A 21208-nucleotide genomic window follows, 5' to 3' on the forward strand; every position below is an offset into this window, starting at 1 on the left:
GACTAAAAAATTTGGAATGAATCAAAATTCAATAAAGGAACCCAAAGTTATTAAGCTAATAAGCGGGTACATGGCAGATTTACCACTAGCAAAAATACAGTGATAATACTGTCATAAAAACAGTGATTTGATGTCATAAACACAGTTTTACTGTCAAATTCACACCTGCATTTTTAGAGGGTATGACAAAAATACGGTTAGTGCACTGTCATATTCACAGTTTTGCTGTCAATTATACACCTACATTTTGACAAAAATACATCCATTTAATTTATGATTTGTTAATTATACACATACTTATTGACAAAAATACATCTATTAAATTTATACTTATTTATCCATAATATTTAATACATAATATAATACAGTTAGGAGGTTGAAATCATGTTTATGACAGTAGCAAAGGTGTAATTTTGACAGTGGAAAAAAAATATTGCCAAAAATACAGCTATAAACGAAATTGACAAAAACACACCCACTTTTTGTCAAAAACACAGTGGTTATATTTTTGCTAGTGCTAAAAGTGGCAACACCCCAATGAATAAGATAAAGCGATAATAAAACTTTACTAGACCAATATCTTATTCTTCCCAAGGACATAAGGACACGTCTCTATTAAAGAATTGCTTGACTTTAAAAACAATTTAAAGCTATATACTGAAGCCTTTATTCTATGATAAAAACACGCGTAAACAAACGTATTTTATGACCTTTAAACATCACGTCAAATGCTAAGCATACAAAAAAGTAAGCATTTTATTTTTATTTCCTCTGTACTAAAATTTAAAAGCGAAGCTTTTCTATAATTAGGGTCGGTCCGTCTGTACGTCTGTAACGGATAGCTTTTTTCGTTAATTTAGGCATGTTAGAATTGTCCTATCGATTTCAAACTTTGCAAGGTTATTCCTGTAGTAGTTGGGTACGATTTAGAAAGCGAAGCCACTCTATAATCGTTACTAGAATGTCCGTACGTCTATTTTAAACATGTTGATTTTCAACTTTTTTAACAACAAATTTGTATCAGATAAAATTATCCTATTGATCTGATTTTTTGAATACTGATTCCTAGGACAACAAAATACAATATTATAAGCGAAGCATCTCTATAATGAAGTCCTAAAAATTAAAGTATATCCATAAACATTATCCTGTATCTAGCGTTTTTCAACAAATTTTATTTATAATTTTCCTTCGACTATTATACATTTATATTCTGATTATTCAGTTCTGACACTATACAAGTGTTAATGTCCGTTTGTCCTACCGTTTCAGTGCTTCGCTTTTATGGATATAGTAATTTTGTTTATCATAATTGAGGGGAAGTGTAATTTACCGCCTATTGTCACATCCCTTAAGATTTTAGAGTTCTTTTAACGTACTTTACCAACATATAACTACGTTTCTTTTATATTATTTTACAGAATTTTTCTCTATATACATTCTATGTATTACAAGGATGAAAACATCCATAAAGCGAATCTCTGAACCGGTAAGACAAACGAATATTACCACATGTATAGTGTCAGAAGTGAATAATCAGAATATAAATGTATAACAGTCAAAAGAAAATTGTTAGTAAATTTGTTGAAAAACTGAACAAATACAGGATAATTTTAAGGATATACTAACACTTTTAGGACTTGATTATAGAGATGCTTCGCCTATAACATTGTACTTTGTTGTCCTAGGAATCAATACTCCAAAAAATCAGATCAGTCGGATAATTATATCACATAAAAATTTGTCGTTAAAAAAAGTTAAAAATGAACATGTTTAAAATGAACATACGGACATTCTGGTAACTATTAAAAGGTTGCTACGCTTTCAAAAATCGTACCTTACTACTACCTAACTACTAATTATATAAAAAGATTTGCTTTTAAGAATATATATTTTGTATGAATGCGTATTAATAATAGATCTCTTTATACAATTCAATATAAAAAATAGGTTATAAAAATATATTTTTTTTTCAAATATGAAAATAATTGAGAAAAGTTGTAAGCATTGCTACTACTTTTTTTTCTTAAGTTCATCGGCATGTTTTGAGATTAAGTAAAAAAAATAAAGGGTATAATCCCTTTCGTGGCAACGCCTCTTAAGGGGCGTTTTACGTCGTATTTTCACAGTAGCTTTTCCCATATTTCTAGCTCCTGCCCAACCCAACCCAACCTAACCCAACTTAACCTATCAATAGCTACTGTGAAAATACGACGAAACGCCCCTTAACAGACGTTGTCACGAAAGGGATTTGTCTTAAATGATTGTTGTTGAATGAAGTTTTAGGTTTTACCATTCATAATTTATTATTTCAAAATACTAGCTTATATTTTAGTCTAACTTAGTAAAACCAATCTAAAAACATTTTAAGCTACGTTTTGTTTAATTTCATTTAAATTTTACATCTTTGATATTGATTATATACCTATTATTAGGTTTTTTTTGTCTGTACTTTAAGATTCTAAAAAACTACTGAACCGATTGACTTCTCAATTGAAGGGAAGCATGATATTGATCCCGGGTAATTTTTAGGTTATTTTTTTTCAGATTTAAGTATTGGGATGGTTTAAGGCTACTTTTCTTCCTTTCCCTATCCCTTTTAAGGGCCCTTAGATGATAGGTTTTAGGTTTTACCGATTCAATAATTTATTATTTTCTTATATCAAAAAATAACTAAGCCACCTTAATAAAAACCGATTAAGTTCTCATTAAAGGGAAGCTTGACATTGATCCCGGGATGGCTTTAGGATATTTTTTTTAGATTTAAATATTGGGATGGTTATAGGCTACTTTTCTGCCATTTCCTACCCCCCAATACAGAGCCCTATTAGTATGATATTGTAATATACAAAAGCAAAAAAGAAAAAAAAACGATGGCCTTTATCCCTCCAAGTGCCAAGTTAAGCAAAAAATACCCTCCATCATCTTAAAATAAATTTTAAATTTTAAAAGTACGGGGAAGGTCTCTGTGCTCAACACTCACTTTGTGGGAAAGCACTGCAAAAATGTATACCTGTTTATTAATGTTCTCCAGAAAGTTGCATCCCTCAGTATTGAGGATGTACATGGATTGTGCAAAAAGGTGCCGCCCCCCCCTTTCAATTAATTTTTAAAATCAAGGGTCTCTGTGCACGACTGGCACTTTGTGGGAAAGCACCGCAAAAAGTTTACCTGTCTATTTATGTTCTCCAGAAAGTTGCATCCCTCAGTATTGAGGATGTACATGGATTGTGCAAAAAGGTGCCGCCCCCCCCCCCTTCAATTAATTTTTAAAATGAGATGGGGTCTCTGTACTCAACAGGCCCTATGTGCGAAAGCACTGCACTGCAAAAAAGTTTACCTGTTTATTAATGTTCTCCAGAATGTTGCAACCCTCAGTGTTGAGGATACACATGGATTGTGCAAAATGATGGCGCTCCATCACACTTCCCTCGCTAGAATACAGAGCCGCCAGTACACTGTTAGACGATATCTGAGAAAAAGTTAAATTGATTTAAATCTAAACATTAAATTAAAACACTAAAGGGTGAAGGGGTTAAATAACTGTTCCCATCCCAAGGAACTTGTAAAAACTATAAATTGGGTCTTTGAAAAATCAACCAATAGTGTCGGGAATATTAACACAGCCATGTAGCAGAAAACAATTTGCTAGCAGACGAAAAAGGTCATTGGAAAAGAGGGGGGTGGGGGAGTTATCTGTATATACATCTATACTATAGATCTGTGGTCTAAACAATGATGACTACACCCATAAGTAGCGAAACAAGAATCATGGATGGACAAACAGACAGAGTGAGTAGATGTTTGGGGACTTGTATTGAATTTTAATTGGCTGGTTCATTAAGTTGAGTGTCCAAATATTTCAACCACTAAATGTAATCTACACAAGGTGTAATTTTGTGCATCATCATTGGGGGTGTACGTACATAAATTTATCGGCCATTCTCTCATCCCTTTAGATCCCTGGATTCAACAAATGTTCATAAGAAAGATGGGAAGGAAATGAAGAAAGAAATAACCGACTGAATGACTAACGGAACAAGCAAGTTTTGTATATTGAATGCTCTTTCGGTAAAAGGTAAGTTTATACAAAAAATAGCATTATTGACGTACGGACAGACATACAATGTAAACAATAGAGTTGCTCCACGTTTAAAAATTAAAATCAATTAATATTCATATTAATTCACTTTTAAGGTTAGAATACAAGAATGATTTCATACATACTTTCATTATTATCCTGGATATTAAAAAAGGGAAAAATATTTTTTTAAAAGTTATCAAAGGTGCTAATAAAGTCAAACTGCTATAAATTTGTAAATAAATATTTAACATTTCTGTGTGGATTGATTCAGCACGCTTTTCCTCAACAGTTTAGCGGATTTAAAACCGACACGCAACAAGCGGCCAATGGATCCTATAAATAGACACATTTGCTGAATCAAAACTGGTTTTACCTAAATTGTATCTGTTCCTTCTTCGCGATAATAATATTTCAAAGATTTTAACAAAAAATGTGTGATAATTTGACTTTAAAATGGCCTTTGATGTAAAATATATATGCTGTATATTACCCTTAACACATGAAAGCAGTAGTTGTTTTAAAAACCTTTTTTTGTAGATTAATTATAACTTATAAAATTGTCGACAGGGGTAACTTTTGACTTTAATTAATGCTTGTTTTTCTTTAAATTACCTTGAAATTTTAAACTTAGAAAGTAAAAACAGTAATAAAAAATAAACATATCATTTAACTAAAAATACTGGCACAATTGATTTACAACATATACTTTTTTAAAATTGAAGCTTTTCTACAATTGGGGTCGGTTAATCTGTCCGTCCGTCAGTAACAGTTAGCTTTTTAGGTGGAACAATTACCTTTTTCATTAACTTATAGATGTTGTCATCCTTGTTTATATAGAAACAATTAGCATTGACACTCGAATTTTGTATGTAAAAAAGACACGATAGTATTAAGTTATCAACCACATAAACAATAGATTGTTGAAGACATTAGGCCTTTAATTGATTATATCAAAGTACTGTTATTAATAAGTATACCTAGTCAAATTAGTTAACAACTTAATAGTTCATTATACATTAAATAACAAGGATGACAATTTCCATAAAAGTGAATCTATGAAAGGGTAGGACAAAAAAACATTAACAATTGTAGAGTGTCATAACTGAATAAGCAAATATACATGTATATGTATAAGTCTAAAAAAAATGTAAGTAAATTTGTTGCAAAATATAGGATACTGTTTAAGGACATTCCTACATTTTTGATATGCTTTGTTTATAACATTCTACCTTTTTGTAGTAGGAATATAAAATATGTTTTTGTAAATAGACAACGATTGTAGAATTGCTATGCTGTCTAAATCGTACCTTACTGCTACTACAGAAATAACCAACCATGCCAAGTATTAAATCAATAGGACAATTATAAAATGCCTAAATTAACGATAAGATCTATCCTTTATGGACAGACAGACGAACAATAAATATAGAAAACCTTTACATCTCATTTCTGCTGCTTGATTTTAAAAGAAATTAAAATCAAGCAGCAGAAATGAGATGTAAAGGTTTTCTAATCTAACCTAAAGACTAACCTTTATTAGTTTGTTAACGTAAAATCCTTCATTATTAAAGTTACTTGTTGTACGTATATGCTTCTATCCTTTATTCTTTATCTTGAAAGAGTCTTGTTTTAAAAAAAGTATAATTATAGATCAACAAGGACCAAAATCTTTGACCTATTTAGATTATGATCACATTTTGAAAAAGGTTTTGCCATGTCTTAAATAAGATACAAAATTAAATAATAATTGTTTTCAATTGCTAAATAATCTTAAATACACAAGACAATAATTTGGTGTTTAATAAAGATATACTAGCTCAATATAAAAAATAGCGATTGTGCCTATCGATTTCAAACTTTGCATGGTCATTCCTGTAGTAGTTTGGTACGATTATAAAGCGTAGCAACTCTATAATCATTACCAGAATGTCCGTACGTTCATTTAAAACATGTTGATAACTTAACAACTTTTTTAACAACAAATTTTTATGTGATCTAATTCTCCGTTTGATCTGTTTTTGGTATATAGATTCCTGGGACAACAAAGTACAATATTATAAGCGATGCAACTCTATAATCAAGTCCTAAAAATGTAAGTATGTTCATAAACATTATCCTGTATCAAGCAGTTTTTTTTAACAAATTTACTTACAATTTTTTATATTCTGATTATTGAGTTCATACACTATACAAGTGTTTATGTCCGTTTGTCCTACCGTTTCATTGCTTCGCTTTTATGGATGTTGTCATCCTTGTTCATTATATCAATTATTTTATCCATATAAAATTCAAAATGGTTTAGAACAAAAATATTTACTTTTGTGTAATAAACGGCAAAGTATCTAAACAATTAGAATTAATATATAAAAAGTACTTTTGATATGACTTTTTATATCACTCATAATGCATAAAATAAGCATTGTTATAAATCCTAAATATGCAGTGTTGAATTGTCTATAGAAATATTGTTTTAAAACCTCAACAAATATGACAAACTTATATTAATAAGCCATGAACATTAAGATTAAATGCTATTTTAAAATCAAATCATCGCACATTTTTGGTTAAAATCTTTGAAATTCTATAATCCTGAAGAAGGAACAGATACAATTTAGATAAAACCAGTTTTGATTCAGCAAATATGTCTATTTATAGGATCCATTGACCGCTTGTTGCGTGTTGGTTATAAATCCGCTAAACTGTTGAGGAAAAGTGTGTCAGCTTGAAATATTTATTTATGTATATGTAGATAATATAATTTATAATTAATTATGGAATAATACTCGGCAACTTTGTTGAAAAGAGACTATCCAAGGAAAAAACAAAGCTCGATTAATTAGTAAACATATTTTTTTTAGATATTATAAAAAGATAAATTAATTCATTGAAATTCAGATAAACATGTAAATATATGAACTAACTGGGAATAAATTGTTAACTAGATATCTATTTTATTAATAGATAAATAGATAGAGATGGAATTAGTTGTCAGGGCCTCTATCCTATTATATAAAGTAATAAGCTTTTTTTGTCTGTAACAAAGAATCTCATTAACCGCTCAGTTGATTTAGTTCTCCTTTTCAAGGAATCTTCAAATATGTCCCAGGATGGTTTTAGGCTGTTTTATTTCCGGATTTATGTTTGGGAAAAATTAGGCCATTTTTTGCCATTGAACACAGTAATAGTGTCTGACTGATTATGACGTAACAAAAAAAATTAGCCAATGAGAGGCCACTATAAATTTTACCATTGGTCAATAACGGCCTCTCATTAACTAATTTTTTTTGTTACGTCATTATCAGTCAGACTCTATTACTGTGTTCTTTGCCATTCCCTTGCTCTTGAAATACTTAGCCCCTAGAGGCTAGGGGCTCAGCCGCTAGTGTTAGATATAATAATAGCCACACAGACAGATAGATAGGTAGATAAGTAACTTTATACCTGAAATGAGTTGTTTGTGCCTCTGTGATCCAGGTCATGGCAAAGGCAGGCCACAAAAAGTCCAAGTCCTTCCAAATCACTAAAAATTAAACATCAAATTATTTTCAAAACTACTCCAATTACAGTACACCTAAAGTCCAAAGATTCTTCAAGGCCTGCTTACTGCCCCTAAATTATTCTATTTCCTTTAAAAATAAATTAATTTTTAATTTAACATCATAGCCTTGTGTAAAAAGTCAATAATCTCCATGAAAATTATTTCACAATGTAAAATGCTTAGCTATAATTTGAAGTTATTTTCTTATTATTAGATGTATCATCTAAGACTGGATAAAACAATTAGCATTTTAGGAAGGGGGACAAAGTGTCTCAAAAAATCAGCCTTATGACGTCATAAAAATGAGGGATTATCCATCTCTCTTTAAGAGATTTTTTTCACTTCTCCTCTCATCTACCTCATTTTTATGACGTCACATGGTAGATTATTAAGACACTTTGTCTCCCTACGCTTTTTAGGGAAGTTTCCCGTTTCTAAATGTTTACCTGATCAATTTCTTCTGCATGAGCTGAAGATTGTAGAGTATGAGGAAACAGAAATGCGACACAGAATATGCGTGGGTCCAATTATGATATGGTGGATCCCTGAGAAAAAAGAAGAGAAAATGATGGCTTAGGTAAATAAAAATAAATATATAAGAACCATTCCTGTGCTACGTATAGCTAGTATAGGAGCTACATAGTAAAATGTTCCAACTTACTTAAAACTTTTCAACCTTTTCCTCACATTTTCAACGTAGGTACTTAACTACAAATAGCAAAAACGGTACTTATATTTCCAAAAACTAGAGTTTATGACGATTCTAACGGTATGCATAACATTTTTTTTATTATTAACACAAGCCACGCAATTTGAATTTAAACAAGGATGACAACATCCATAAAAGCGAAGCACTGAAACGGTAGGACAAACGGACATTAATACTTGTATAGTGTCTGAACTGAATAATCAGAATATAAAAGTATAAGATTCGAAGCAAAATTGTAAGTAAATTTGTTGAAAAACTGCTTAATACAGGATAATGTTTATGGACATACTTACATCTTTAGGGCTTGATTATAGAGTTGCTTCGCTTAAAATATTGTTTTTTGTTGTCCCAGGAATCAATATACCAAATATCAGATCAAACGGATAATTAGATCATATAAAAATTTGTTGTTAAAAAAGTAGAAAAATCCACATGTTTAAAATGGACGTACGGACATTCTGGTCATGATTATAGAGTTGCTACGCTTTCTAAATCGTACCTAACTATTACAGGAATTACCATGCAAAATTTGAAATCGATAGGACAATTCTAACATGCCTAAATTTACGAAAAAAGCTATTTAAAAAAGTAAAAAAATCAACATGTTTAAAATGGACGTACGGACATTTTGGTAATGATTATAGAGTTGCTACGCTTTCTAAATCGTACTTAACTACTACAGAAATCACCATGCAAAGTTTGAAATCGATAGGACAATTCTAACATGCTTAAATTAACGAATAAAAGCTAACTATCTCGGACGGACGGACGGACGGACGGACGGACGGACCGACCCTAATTATAGAAAAGCTTCGCTTTTAAAAAATGTGCACATATCATATTTAGTAGAACCTTTAAATTCATAAATCTTCAAAGAAAAAAGGCCTTTAAAAACCGGTTTTTAAGGAATAATTTGTAAAAAACGTGTTGAAATGTACCAGAACAGTTTTTCCAAATATATAAAGCATTTTACATAAATTTTTTTTCTATGCATAATTAAGTTTCTAAAAAAGACATTGCTCTTGAAAGACCATGTAGAATGTAGATATACATTCAATTACCTATATCCTCGTTTGACCATGAGTATGAATCTGGCAAGCGTTTCTTCAGGTATTCTCCAGCGTTGTAACATACCCAATGCCTTTAACAAAACTCTCTCTAATTGCTTGTATTGATTTTTAGGCATGGTCGAACATATACCACCCAATACACCTAATTATTTTGAAATAAGGTTGAAAATACTTTAAGTCTGATTAGGTTACATTAAGTACAGGTAAGCTACAAAGGTTTAGACTCCCCTGCAGGAATTAAGCAAAATAAACTCTCAACCCCCCCCCCCCTCTCCCCCTTATTTTAAATTTTTTTTAAAAAATGGGAGAGTCTCTGTGCTCTTAGGCAAAAAAAACAAGACTAGTTTTCAACCGAAAAAATTACTGTGCATATCAACTACTAATATATATTATTTCATCTCATTAAAAGGAATTAAAATGCCTGAGAAAAACTAAAGTTCAAACAGTATGGTACTTTTCAGAAAACACTGATATATTTTTTGCTAGAAAAAGTAGAAAATAAATTGAAATATTATTAGAGATTTTTTCCTTGAACATTGTGAAGACAACCTTCGCAGAGTCGGGGACAGGAATTGTGCGCGGGGAAAAATTAAAACTAAATCATTGAAAAACTTTATCGTTTACTCCCTAAAACATTGAGCCATTGCATTCAGCCACTGATTTAATGTCTGTTAGTCCATAGTGCTAGCTTTGGAATCTCATTGGTGAATAAATGAAATCTCCTGTTCCCATTGGTCAAATATAAAAACTTTTGTTACATTGGTCAAATATTAAAACAATATCAAAACTCTTGTTCTCATTGTTCAGATTGTTCAAAACTGGCATTATTTTTATGATTTTTATTTTGGTATTTAAATACGAGCTATACCATGAGAACCGGTTCTAATCCAGCAAATATCAATCAGTCGATGTCACTAGAAATAACATTATAGAATTTATTTTGTTTATTTGAAAAGTATGGGATAAATGATGATAAAGTTCCTGGCAAAGTTTTGATGAATTCTGGTGATGTCAGGTATTACATTGTCCACCAGGGAAACTACTTCATCTTCAGGTACCTGCGGCATTACCAAATATAAAGCAGGGATCTACAGGAGAAATTGCGGATAAATAGATGTGTATAGATACACAAAATTACCCCTTTAAGTGGTTAAAACGTTTAAACTTAATGAGCTAACCAAACAAAATTCCCGAAAGTCCCCAAAGTTGTTAAGCTAACGAATAAGAAAACGTTACTATAAAACTTTAGAGACTAGAGTAATTAACAGCCCATTGTCCCCTCTCTCTCTCTGAATAAAAAGCTAAATAGAGGATTATTTACAGGGTGACCTGAAAAAACTGTGTTTTCCAATTTTCTTTGTTCATTGCACAAACACACACCTACAAACTTTTATAAAATGTTTAATATCAAGCATTGAAAAGGGGACTGCTTTTTAAGTTTTTTCTCGCTAATGATAGAAGCGGTTAAAAAAACAGAAAAGGGTAGTTTTTATTAAATCACCCTGTAGTTTAGAACATATACAAAGTTAATTTTTACATTCAATAGTACAGTTAAAAATCAATTATTTAAAAAATATTGAATAAGCAGCTATTGCATTCATTTAAGAATATGGTACAGGGTGTCTCAAATAAATCCTCACAATACTTTTGTAGCTATGAAAAATAAGGCTGCAGTAATAACTTTACAACTAAAATAAACAATTATAATAAGTTTTTTTTTGATATCTTTGATATGAGTTATACACATTCTGATTTGTGAAGTTCTTTTTGATGTACAGCTTCAAAATTTTAACAGGATTTTTTTGAAACACCTGATCAGTGGCGTGTAGAGGATTTAGACAACTCCTTACTTTTTTGACACTCCCCTTGATCCAAAATCGAGGGGAGTGTATTACATACAACAAGAGGGGTGTATTTTTAGTGTCAGGGGGGTGTCCACCCACCCATTGAAAAGTAAATTCTTCTTTACGTCCCTCTTTAGTTTAAGGGGTGTGTGACACCCCCTTTGGCTACATTAGGGGGGTGTAGACTGTTATGAATAAGGTTGTATTAACCCCCCCCCTAAATTTTGCAATAGGGAGGATATACATTCCTTCTACAGCCTCTGCACCCGGTATTTATAATACATTTATTTACATAGTACAACTAATCATGCTACATTTATAATAAAATTACATATCTTTTTTTTAAGAATCATTTTGAGGACAACTTTAATGAATAATAATATTTTTTTCCTTATTAAACAGTTATTTATTGTTTATTTCTACTTTTCATGCTATGCTAAAAAATATACAGATAAACATATAATCATTATTAAAAAAATCAATTTAAAAAAAATTGAATTATCCTGAAATTTTTACAGCAATTTAGATAGATTAATACATGAAATACAATATATGCTTTTATATACAAAACAATAAAGCAATTTAATGAGAAAAATGCAGGATACCATTTAACATTGATAACAACATCCATTAACGCTAATTTAAACCACTAGGCTAATTTGTAAAGACGACAAGAACTATTATTGCTTTATATTTTCCCAAATTAAGGTTTTAAAAAAATCTCTAAATACAGAAAGTGTTATGCGTGACGTCATAAAATCCGTCTATATATATCTTTTTTGGGGTTTCTCCTCTCATCTTTCCTGTTTAGACGCATTTTTACACATGATACTTTCTTTATCTCCTATTGGAACACACTTGGAATTAAAAATTTTAATATTTAATATTCAAAGGCTTAAATTTATATAAATTAATGGTACTGGGGAGGGGGGGGGGGGTTAACCCGTTGGTGGCAGGTATTATATATAAATTAAGGAAAAAACAGACTTAAAAACATTATAGAGCAGCTTTGATATATTTAAGATTTTACAAACATAACAACTACGACATTTAATACAAACCTCTAAATTGTTAAGATCAGGACGCTAACCAAATTAAATCATTATTAATTTTAGTATTTTAGCTTAATATTGGATTTAATAAAATATATAAGCAAAGACTAAAACAATTTCCCAAGCTTTAAGAATATAAAATATTTTAAAACTAAAATAAATTCTAATTTTCTTAAACAAAAAAAGTTAAGAAATACTGAATCAAATGCTATTGGCATGTCAGAAAACCAAAACTAAAAGATGAATTCGCAATGTTACAAGAATGTAAACTAATTATGCCGAGTCGTGAACTTGGAATATGAATAATTCTATGTTGGAAAATGCACAAAGGCATAGACGTCCGATGGTGGGGGTAAAGGGGTCTTTACCCTTCTCAAACTTTAAATCCCCATTTAACCCTCCTCAAATTAAAAAAAATACATTACATTATCTCCCTCAAACCTTTGAAACTATTATTTAATCCCCCTAAGAATAAAAAGCTTGGACGTCCAAAAATATGGAAATGAATGCTACCTTCATGTGGTACATCATCAGTTCGTTGGACAACTTGCTTCGATATTGAGCGTCTGCCACCTAAACAATATCTTAGAATTTAACATTAGAGTAAAACACTAGAGGGGTAAAGGATCATCTGAAGGACCATGTCACAACTCTAAAATGGGTCTTTAAAATTCAACCAATAATGTCAGGAATATTAACACAGCCAAGTAGCAGAAAAAATATTTGCTAGCAGACGAAAAAGGTTTTTGGAAAAGGAGAGAAGGTAGTTATCTGTATATACTTGTATACTGTTAGTTTAACCATCACAAATTCAAAAAAGAAAAAAAGTAGCCAAGATTTAATTTTAAAAAATGTCTAGACATGCTCAATGGTTACAAATAAAATTAAGCATCTATCTTTCATAGCATCAGAGAAAATATCATTTAGTTTAAATGCCTCTGTCATACAGAAGGACGGACAAGTTCTAGAGTAATATTTAGGGCAACTTATATAAAATATTTTTCTGGAAGTTTTTTGAATGATTTTAAATCACAAAATAATAAATTTTCCAGTATGGCTTCGAAGCCGATTAATATTTGCTGGATTAGAACCGATTCTCAGCCATACTGAAAAAGCATGTATAGCATCTTATTAGAGACAATTTTCCACAAATATAAATCATAAAATAGTTCCAGTTTTGTTAGCCCGGGCTTTAGACCACTCGGGGCTAACAAAATTGGGTTAAATCTTATAATTTTTCATTTTAATGCACGTGGAAAGCTGACTATGATATGATGCGAGTATCAACTGTTAAGGTATTATAATTGAAACTCACCTTTTTGTACATTAAACTGTGCATAATAGCCAGACCACAGTAGGAACTAAAACAGATCAAGTTATTTCAGTTAGATCATGGGCTGCTATTAAGCCAATTAATTCCATTGGAAATTGCCGAAAATCAAATAGTTTGTTGTCGTAGCTTTTTATGTAACTGAAGGGAAGTGGGTAAGAAGGGGGGGGGGGTTGAGGGGAAATTTACAATGAATTGTTTGTCAGAATCACATTCCCTTTTCCCTTAAACAACGCCTGACAGACAAACAACCTATTGATTGCACGACTTTTATCTGTAGTTCCTAGCAGCTACAATTACCTGAAAGCCACGGCCATTTCTTCGTCGTGCTTTGAAAAATGCGTCGCATGTTCTTTGTTGCATAATTCAGCAACACCTAAAAAACGAGTATCAATAAAGAAGAATTCCGAAGCTCTTTTTCTTGTGCTTATAGAAAAGGGGATAGATTTGAAAACTGTTGGCCGAAATATCCCCGAATGATGTCATATTAGAATAGTCCATTATTAGAACTTCGATTATTAGTTATAGAATTCAATTCTAAAATTTGATAAAAAAAACCAGCCAAGGTGAGCTAAATCATAAAAGTGTTAAAAAATTGCTAAAAAGTGTACATAAATTGATTAAATATTTTGTTCTCTAAATTTTTGCCAAGGTTGTATTTTTAAAACAAAAAATATGTAAAAAAAACAATAACCTTTTAAGTATTTTCATTAAATTTCCATGAAATATAAAAAAATTCAAAACTGATTACTTGGGCTTGTATATAAACTGTTGCAGTATCTTAGGTCGAAAAAGGTCTGTTTTTTAAGCATTTTTAACAGAGTTGTAGCCAAATACATGATTGAAGATATAAAAACTAAAGGACTTTATAAATAGAACAGAAATCCTTACCTATAACTCCAGTATCGTCACAAATAGGAAAACAGAGAATATTCCTATAAACAATTTAATCATGACTAAATTTATCTTTAAAGGCATCTAAGAAAAGCTCTACTTATATGTTACTATTTCAAAACCAAGTTTGGGGTATAGTCCCTTTCGTGTCATCGCCTCTTAAGAGGCGTTTCGTCATATTTTCACAGTAACTTTTCTCCTATTTCTAGCGCCTGAGCGAGGACAATCTCCTAACATTACCTAACCTAAAATAACCTATCTAAAGATACTGTGAAAATAAGACGAAGCGCCCTTGAAGAGGCGATCACGAAATGGACTATACCCCAAGTTTTTATATTAATTATTTTATAAAACAAATTTGTTACAAGTTGTTATACGCTTCATAAATTATTCTTAATCATCGTGTCACGTTTGAAATCAATAGGACGATTCTAACATTTCCAAATTAACCATCAGAGATATCAGTTTTTACAATAATGTAGAATATACGTGGATTTATTAGTCGGGCCGTTTATCCACTAGGAAGAAAGAGGTTGGGGTAAAGGAGGGGGATGGGGTATATCGTTATTTACTCTACCGAGTTCACTTTATGAAAATCTGGTGTAAGATCCAAGTAATTATACCTCCATTAATTTTACCTTGTTTTGAATCCAGTGTCTTGATCAACCTTACTGTAGAACAGGGGGTGGTGGTAGGCATCCTTTATATTCACCAGTTCTCCTGGACAGTACATAGATAGATAGATAGATAGATAGATAGTTAGATAGATAGATAGATAGATAGATAGATAGATAGATAGATAGATAGATAGATAGATAGATAGATAGATAGATAGATAGATAGATAGATAGATAGATAGATAGATAGATAGATAGATAGATAGATAGATAGATAGATAGATAGATAGATAGATAGATAGATAGATAGATAGATAGATAGATAGATAGATAGATAGATAGATAGATAGATAGATAGATAGATAGATAGATAGATAGATAGATAGATAGATAGATAGATAGATAGATAGATAGATAGATAGATAGATAGATAGATAGATAGATAGATAGATATATAGATAGATAGATAGATAGACAGACAGACAGACAGACAGAAAGACAGAAAGACAGAAAGACAGAAAGATAGACAGACAGACAGGCAGGCAGCCTGGTAGACAGACAGTTACAATTATCCTTTAATACTGACAATAAATCAGAATTCACAGATTCAAAAATTCTCTCAATTTTATTGAAAACTTGAATTACAAATAAACACAATTTTAATAAAATTTACTTTGAAAGATGGATAGATAGAAAAGGGTTTATTCACCTGTCGTAGCTACATGTCCAGCTATACCATGACCAAGTGGGATTCGAACCTCAGGTCCTTGCTAGAAATAAAAAATGTAAAATTTTAGTAGCGAAGTTGCTTTATAATTATTCATGTCCATACTGGCTTTGTCAACCAGTCTGTAACACAACTTTGTATTTGATTTTTATGGTTGTTTCTTTTTCTTTCTCTCCTCTATCTCTCTCTCTCTCATACTGAACTCTTTCTTTCTTTTCTTCTCTCTCTATCTCTCCCTCTCTTTATTTAAACATTTAAAAATTGTATACTTTAGGATAGAAACAAAAATTATATCTTTTTTTGATAATATAAAATATTTATTACCAAGTGGGAGATAAAATTTAATTATAAAATCATAAAAAAGATTATTTTTTTTATCAATTACGGTTTAAAGATAAATCATTATAATATAATTTGATATTTTATATAAATCAATATATATACTATATAGAACATTCTATAATGAAAATTAGTGAAAATAAGGATTAAGATTTCCAACAAAGGACTGATTAACAGTATCTTTTATAAACAGCTTTTCGCGGATATAAAAATGTACAATTATAGGATTAAAACTAGTTTTGTTAGCCCCGAGATGCCGGAGAAATGGGCTAACAAAACTGGTTTTAATATTATGATTGTACATTTTTATATTGGTAGAAAACTGGATATAATACAATGTAAACATAACTTTTCAGTATGGCTGAGAACCGGTTCTAATCCACCAGATATTAATCGGTTTGGAAGCTTACCTCTACTGTTCCATCTGGAAGAATGTTTCCATCAAAAACCTTTTCATTTTGATCATTTTTTTAAAGTGAAGCTTTTCTATAATTAGGATATGTCCGTCCGTTTAAAAGCAATTTTGTATATGATATAATTATCCTATTCATCTGATTTTTGGAATATTGATTCCTGTTACAAAAAAGGTATAATGTTATACGCAAAGAATCTCTATAATTAAGTCCTAAAAATGTAAATGTATAATATCACTATTTAAGCAGTTTTGTAACAAATTTACTTAGAATTTTGTTCAGACTCATACATTTATAGTTTGCATATTCATTTCTGACACTCTACAAATTTTAATGTTCGTTTGTACTTTTATTATAGAGCTTCGTTTTTGTGGATGTAGTCAACCTTGTCGAAAATTTCTTCAACAAGAAAATATTGAAAAGTATTTTATGGCTAAAAATACTATTTTAAAAAATGTTAAAAAAAAATACTCTTATCGTAATTTTAAATATACAAGATAAGAAAATTAGTTCAAATTTTATTGAATACTTTAGTCATTATATTTAGATGCATTTTTATGACTTAAATGATTTTTCTGATTGGTATGATATTATATTGGTATTTCTAATAGGTTATTGAACATAGCTACTCTGTAACTGAGGACGTCCATTTTAGTTCATGAAATTATTACACATATACGGCAAGGGAGGGGATAAAGGGGTGTTGCCCCCCCCCCCCTCAAACTTTGAAACTCTTTAAGTTACTCCTCATAATTTTAAGAATTACATTATCCTTGATTATACAGTTTGAATTCGATAGAAGTTTTTCAATTGTTTTTGGTAAAGATGTCTATGAAAGGATATGCAATAAAACTGCTTTCGCTAATGTGAAAATTATCATACTCTTTTATTATAATAAATAAGGACAAAATGATAAGATTTAAACTTTATCTTAAAATATTATGTTATTAAACAAATAATAAATTCCTTAAGATTAAAAATCTTAAATCTTTTTTACAAAATCTCTTTGTTTATTTTCACAGCAAATCTGTTGTATAAAAACAAAATAAGTGTTTTTAAATGAAGCAAAACAATTCTAGTGTTTTATTTGTTTTGTATTACAATAAAAGTACGTAAAAGATTTTTTCTATATAGAAGATTCTCCTATATAATAAGCATATCCTATTTATTAAGTAGTAAGCTTTTTTTTGTCTCTAATGAAGAATCTTGTTAACCACTGAACTGATATGGTTCTCCTTTACAGTGAAGCTAATTATAGAACCTGAAATGGTTTTAGGCTATTTAATTTTTTAAAATAAGTCTTGGTATGGTTTTTCTGTCCTTCCATATTCTTTCAAATATAAATGCAGGGCGCAGCCGCCAATAATTTCTTATTTTCTGTCTGTTTAGATTATCTTGATTTGAAAATTAATTGAATAAATAACATTAAATGCTATGCTTATGTCAAATTGATAGTTATTAATATGTAAAAGAATGAAAAATAAATAATAATAATTGATTTTCCATACTTATTAAACTAAGAGATCTACATATATTAGATGTGGGAGGAGAAAATAGCCTGAAACCACACCTAAATGGCTTCCCTTGGATTCAATTGGTTCAGTGAGAGATTTTAAGGGACAAACAAATATCCTTACTATTTTTATCACAGTATAAGTAGGTATATATCCCAATTAGGTAAATCTGTCTTACCATATAGGTATACCTATATTATAGAAGAAAATAAAGATATTTAAAAAATGATCAATAAATTCCTTGGCTATTAGTTCTTTGTTTTTTCTATCCACCAAAAATAAGGAACATCGCTCTGCCTAAAATTATAAACAATTTATTTTAATTCAAAAGATTGTTTTTATTAATCTAAGCCTTCTAAAAAGCGTACTCTTGGGGTAGAATAAGTTAATCCAGGGGCGTCCAAGCTTTTTTTTTTTGGGGGGGGGGTGAAATGGCGGCAGAAGCAAATTTTACCCCCCTGAAATCTGTTGGCAGAGGTAAATTTGTTTTACCCCCCCCAAAAAAAAATTATCCCTGGGGTAATTTTTTTTTTTTTTTGGGGGGGGGGTTATTTAAATTTTATTAAATATTTAGCGTTAAAATTTTTTTTTGTTGGGGATTTTTATTTTTTGGGGGGGGTATTTCCCCCAGGGTAGGGGTAAATTTTAAATGGGGGGGGGGGAAGATAAGATAAAGAAATATTTGGACGTCTTTGAGTTAATCCTCCTCTTTCGATCAGCCAATGGCCGATAAATTGACGTACATCTCCAACGATGGTTACAAAATGACCACTTCTTTAGGTCACAACCAGTGGTTGAAACGTTTGGACACTCAACTTTTTGAACCGACCCATCCTAATTCAATAAAAGTCCCCAAAGTTGTTAAGAAAAAAAAAGAAAACGTTTTTACAGAACTTTAGGGACTAGTAAACAGCTCAATATACCCTCCCTCCATAATGAAATCTATTTTTTGGTTGGAATTGATAGAACAAAAAAATGTAAAACAATAATACATCTTAGAAAGAAGAAAAATAAAAATAGATGGTGAAAAATAATTTGGAGTGAGAGAAAAGTTTCAAATGTAAAAAGGAAAAGATTATATCCAAAACGAGCGCAGCAATAACAATCTAATAACATCCTTATAAAGCACATAGGTACACTGACTATGCCATTATGATAATGAATTTTCTAATTTTTAAGGGCAAAAATAACTCTTCAATGTAAATTATAAAAGTTTAAAATTTCAAAATTCATAAATAAACATGGTAGTCATAGTTATTTTATATTCAATATTCATAGATCGGTCAGGTTAACAGAAGTACGTACAGTACACCCTAATTCTCTTATATCTGCGCTAAGAAACTGTAAGACACAATAAAGTAAGTGAACAAATGGCATTGTAAATTTTCTGTTTAATTAGCTGTGTAAAATAGTCTGTTCAGCGTTTTCCCTTTAAGTTTCTAGTCGAGCACCCCTCAACCCCCCCCCCCACCCTATTACTTTATATTAAAGATCATGTACCTTTTTATAAGAATATTTAAAATTTAAGACAAAAAAATTAAGACAACCAAAACAAATCATCGATTAGCTTTAGCCTAGCCAAGAAAACTTAATCATCCTACGTAATCCTTTGTTATTTTAACGCTTTATTTTTCTTGGAGATATTTATAGCACAGAATTAGATCCATCAACTGTTCGAAGCGTCACTAACCCAGAGAGGGAGGGGACATTGGGCTGTTTATTACACTAGTCCCCAAAGTTGAATAATAACGTTTTCTTATTCGTTAGCCTAACAACTTTGGAGTCTTTTATTGAATTTGTTTGGTTGGTTCATTAAGTTGAGTGTCCAAACATTGCAACCACTAATTGTTATCTACTAAAGGGGTAATTTTGTGTATCATCTTTGGGGATCGAAATCAATTTATCGGCCATTGTCTTATCCCTTTAGATCCCTGTCACCAACCACACCCAATATTTTACTTTTATCAACACGTTCTCTCATTCCTTGGCCTGAAAACTTTGGGGACTATTATCAGATCCTTATTTGGGCGTAGCTTAAACGGTAAATAAAAAATTGATGCTCGGCAATTAAATTTAAAGCATAGTAGAAAGAATTATTTTGAATGTAGTCACTTTCGTGGCAACGCCTCTTAAGTGGCTTACCTCATATTTTCACAATAGCTTTTGATAGGTTATTTTAGAATAGGTTAGGTGATTGCCCCGCAGGGTTAGTGCCCACCCCTCGCAGGGGCTAGAAATAGGAGAAAAGCTACCGTGAAAATACGAAGAAACGCCCCTTAAGAGAGGTTGCCACGAAAGGGACTATACCCATTATTTTTATTTAAAAAAAATAAAATTAAAAATTTTGAAACCCTGCAGTTTTGTTATAAAGATAAAATATAAAAATAAACTTTATATCTTTTTAAAATTTAGTTAGAAAGGATTTGTAGGATAATTGTAAAAGTTTGTCACTACAGTCGCTGAATTACAATTCTATACTTTTGTTTTTGTTATTGAGCTACAGCACATACAGATAAACATTTTAGCAGGAGTTGTCAGCCGCTGATTTTAGGCGGCTAACTGACAATTAACAATAAAACAGCTAGTATGAACATAAGTCTTTTTAAAGTTGGCGGCTGATGCTTTAACTCTTAGGCGCTTAGCAGATTCAAATCATGTTTTGGAATTCTACAATTTTTTATAAGAGTACTTTGGCATATCATATTAAACATGGTTATTTTGCCTGAAGCTTACTAAAACTACCAAACCGATTTTTTTGGGGGGGAATCTTGACATAGCCCCAGGATGGTTTCTGGCTATTTATTTTAAAAAATAAGTCTTAGAAATGTATGTTTTTTGGCTCTTTCCCTACCTCATCTAATTGGATGGTTTAAGGCTATAGTTCTGCCACCTCGCTACCCCCTCTAATACGAGGCCCCTAGAAATTAGGGGTGCATCCGCTAGTTTTGCTAAAAAGAAGGGCGGCTTGCAAAAGCTGCGGCTGCCAAGCCGTGCATTCTACAGTTATTTTTCAGACAAAGTTTGGATTATAAAAGAATCCAAATATATATTTATCTCTTTCTATTTGTATTTATTGT

The 21208-nt window shown here is 30.9% G+C and overlaps 1 protein-coding gene across 2 annotated transcripts in view; it reads right to left on the reverse strand.

The window, feature by feature from the left end:
- The window catches only part of LOC145333435 (cGMP-dependent 3',5'-cyclic phosphodiesterase-like), a 94770-nt gene that overhangs the window by 18902 nt on the left and 54660 nt on the right, over nt 1-21208 (reverse strand). Inside the window, exons 13-27 of one of the 2 annotated variants that reach the window (XM_080178576.1) lie at nt 18371-18428; nt 16615-16652; nt 15848-15908; nt 15160-15241; nt 14519-14562; nt 13928-14003; nt 13613-13658; nt 12811-12870; nt 12307-12330; nt 10383-10459; nt 9929-9996; nt 9393-9471; nt 8069-8167; nt 7526-7604; nt 3341-3472 (exon numbers count right to left, since the gene is read on the reverse strand). In XM_080178576.1, the coding sequence (XP_080034702.1) occupies nt 3341-3472; nt 7526-7604; nt 8069-8167; nt 9393-9471; nt 9929-9996; nt 10383-10459; nt 12307-12330; nt 12811-12870; nt 13613-13658; nt 13928-14003; nt 14519-14562; nt 15160-15241; nt 15848-15908; nt 16615-16652; nt 18371-18428 (1023 nt within the window). The remainder of the gene's footprint in view (nt 1-3340; nt 3473-7525; nt 7605-8068; nt 8168-9392; nt 9472-9928; nt 9997-10382; nt 10460-12306; nt 12331-12810; nt 12871-13612; nt 13659-13927; nt 14004-14518; nt 14563-15159; nt 15242-15847; nt 15909-16614; nt 16653-18370; nt 18429-21208) is intronic. The other variant, XM_080178578.1, reaches the window with a different exon arrangement.

Source organism: Acartia tonsa, chromosome 12, assembly GCF_053477335.1.
Source record: "Acartia tonsa isolate MP-2025a chromosome 12, ASM5347733v1, whole genome shotgun sequence".
NCBI lineage: Eukaryota > Metazoa > Arthropoda > Copepoda > Calanoida > Acartiidae > Acartia > Acartia tonsa.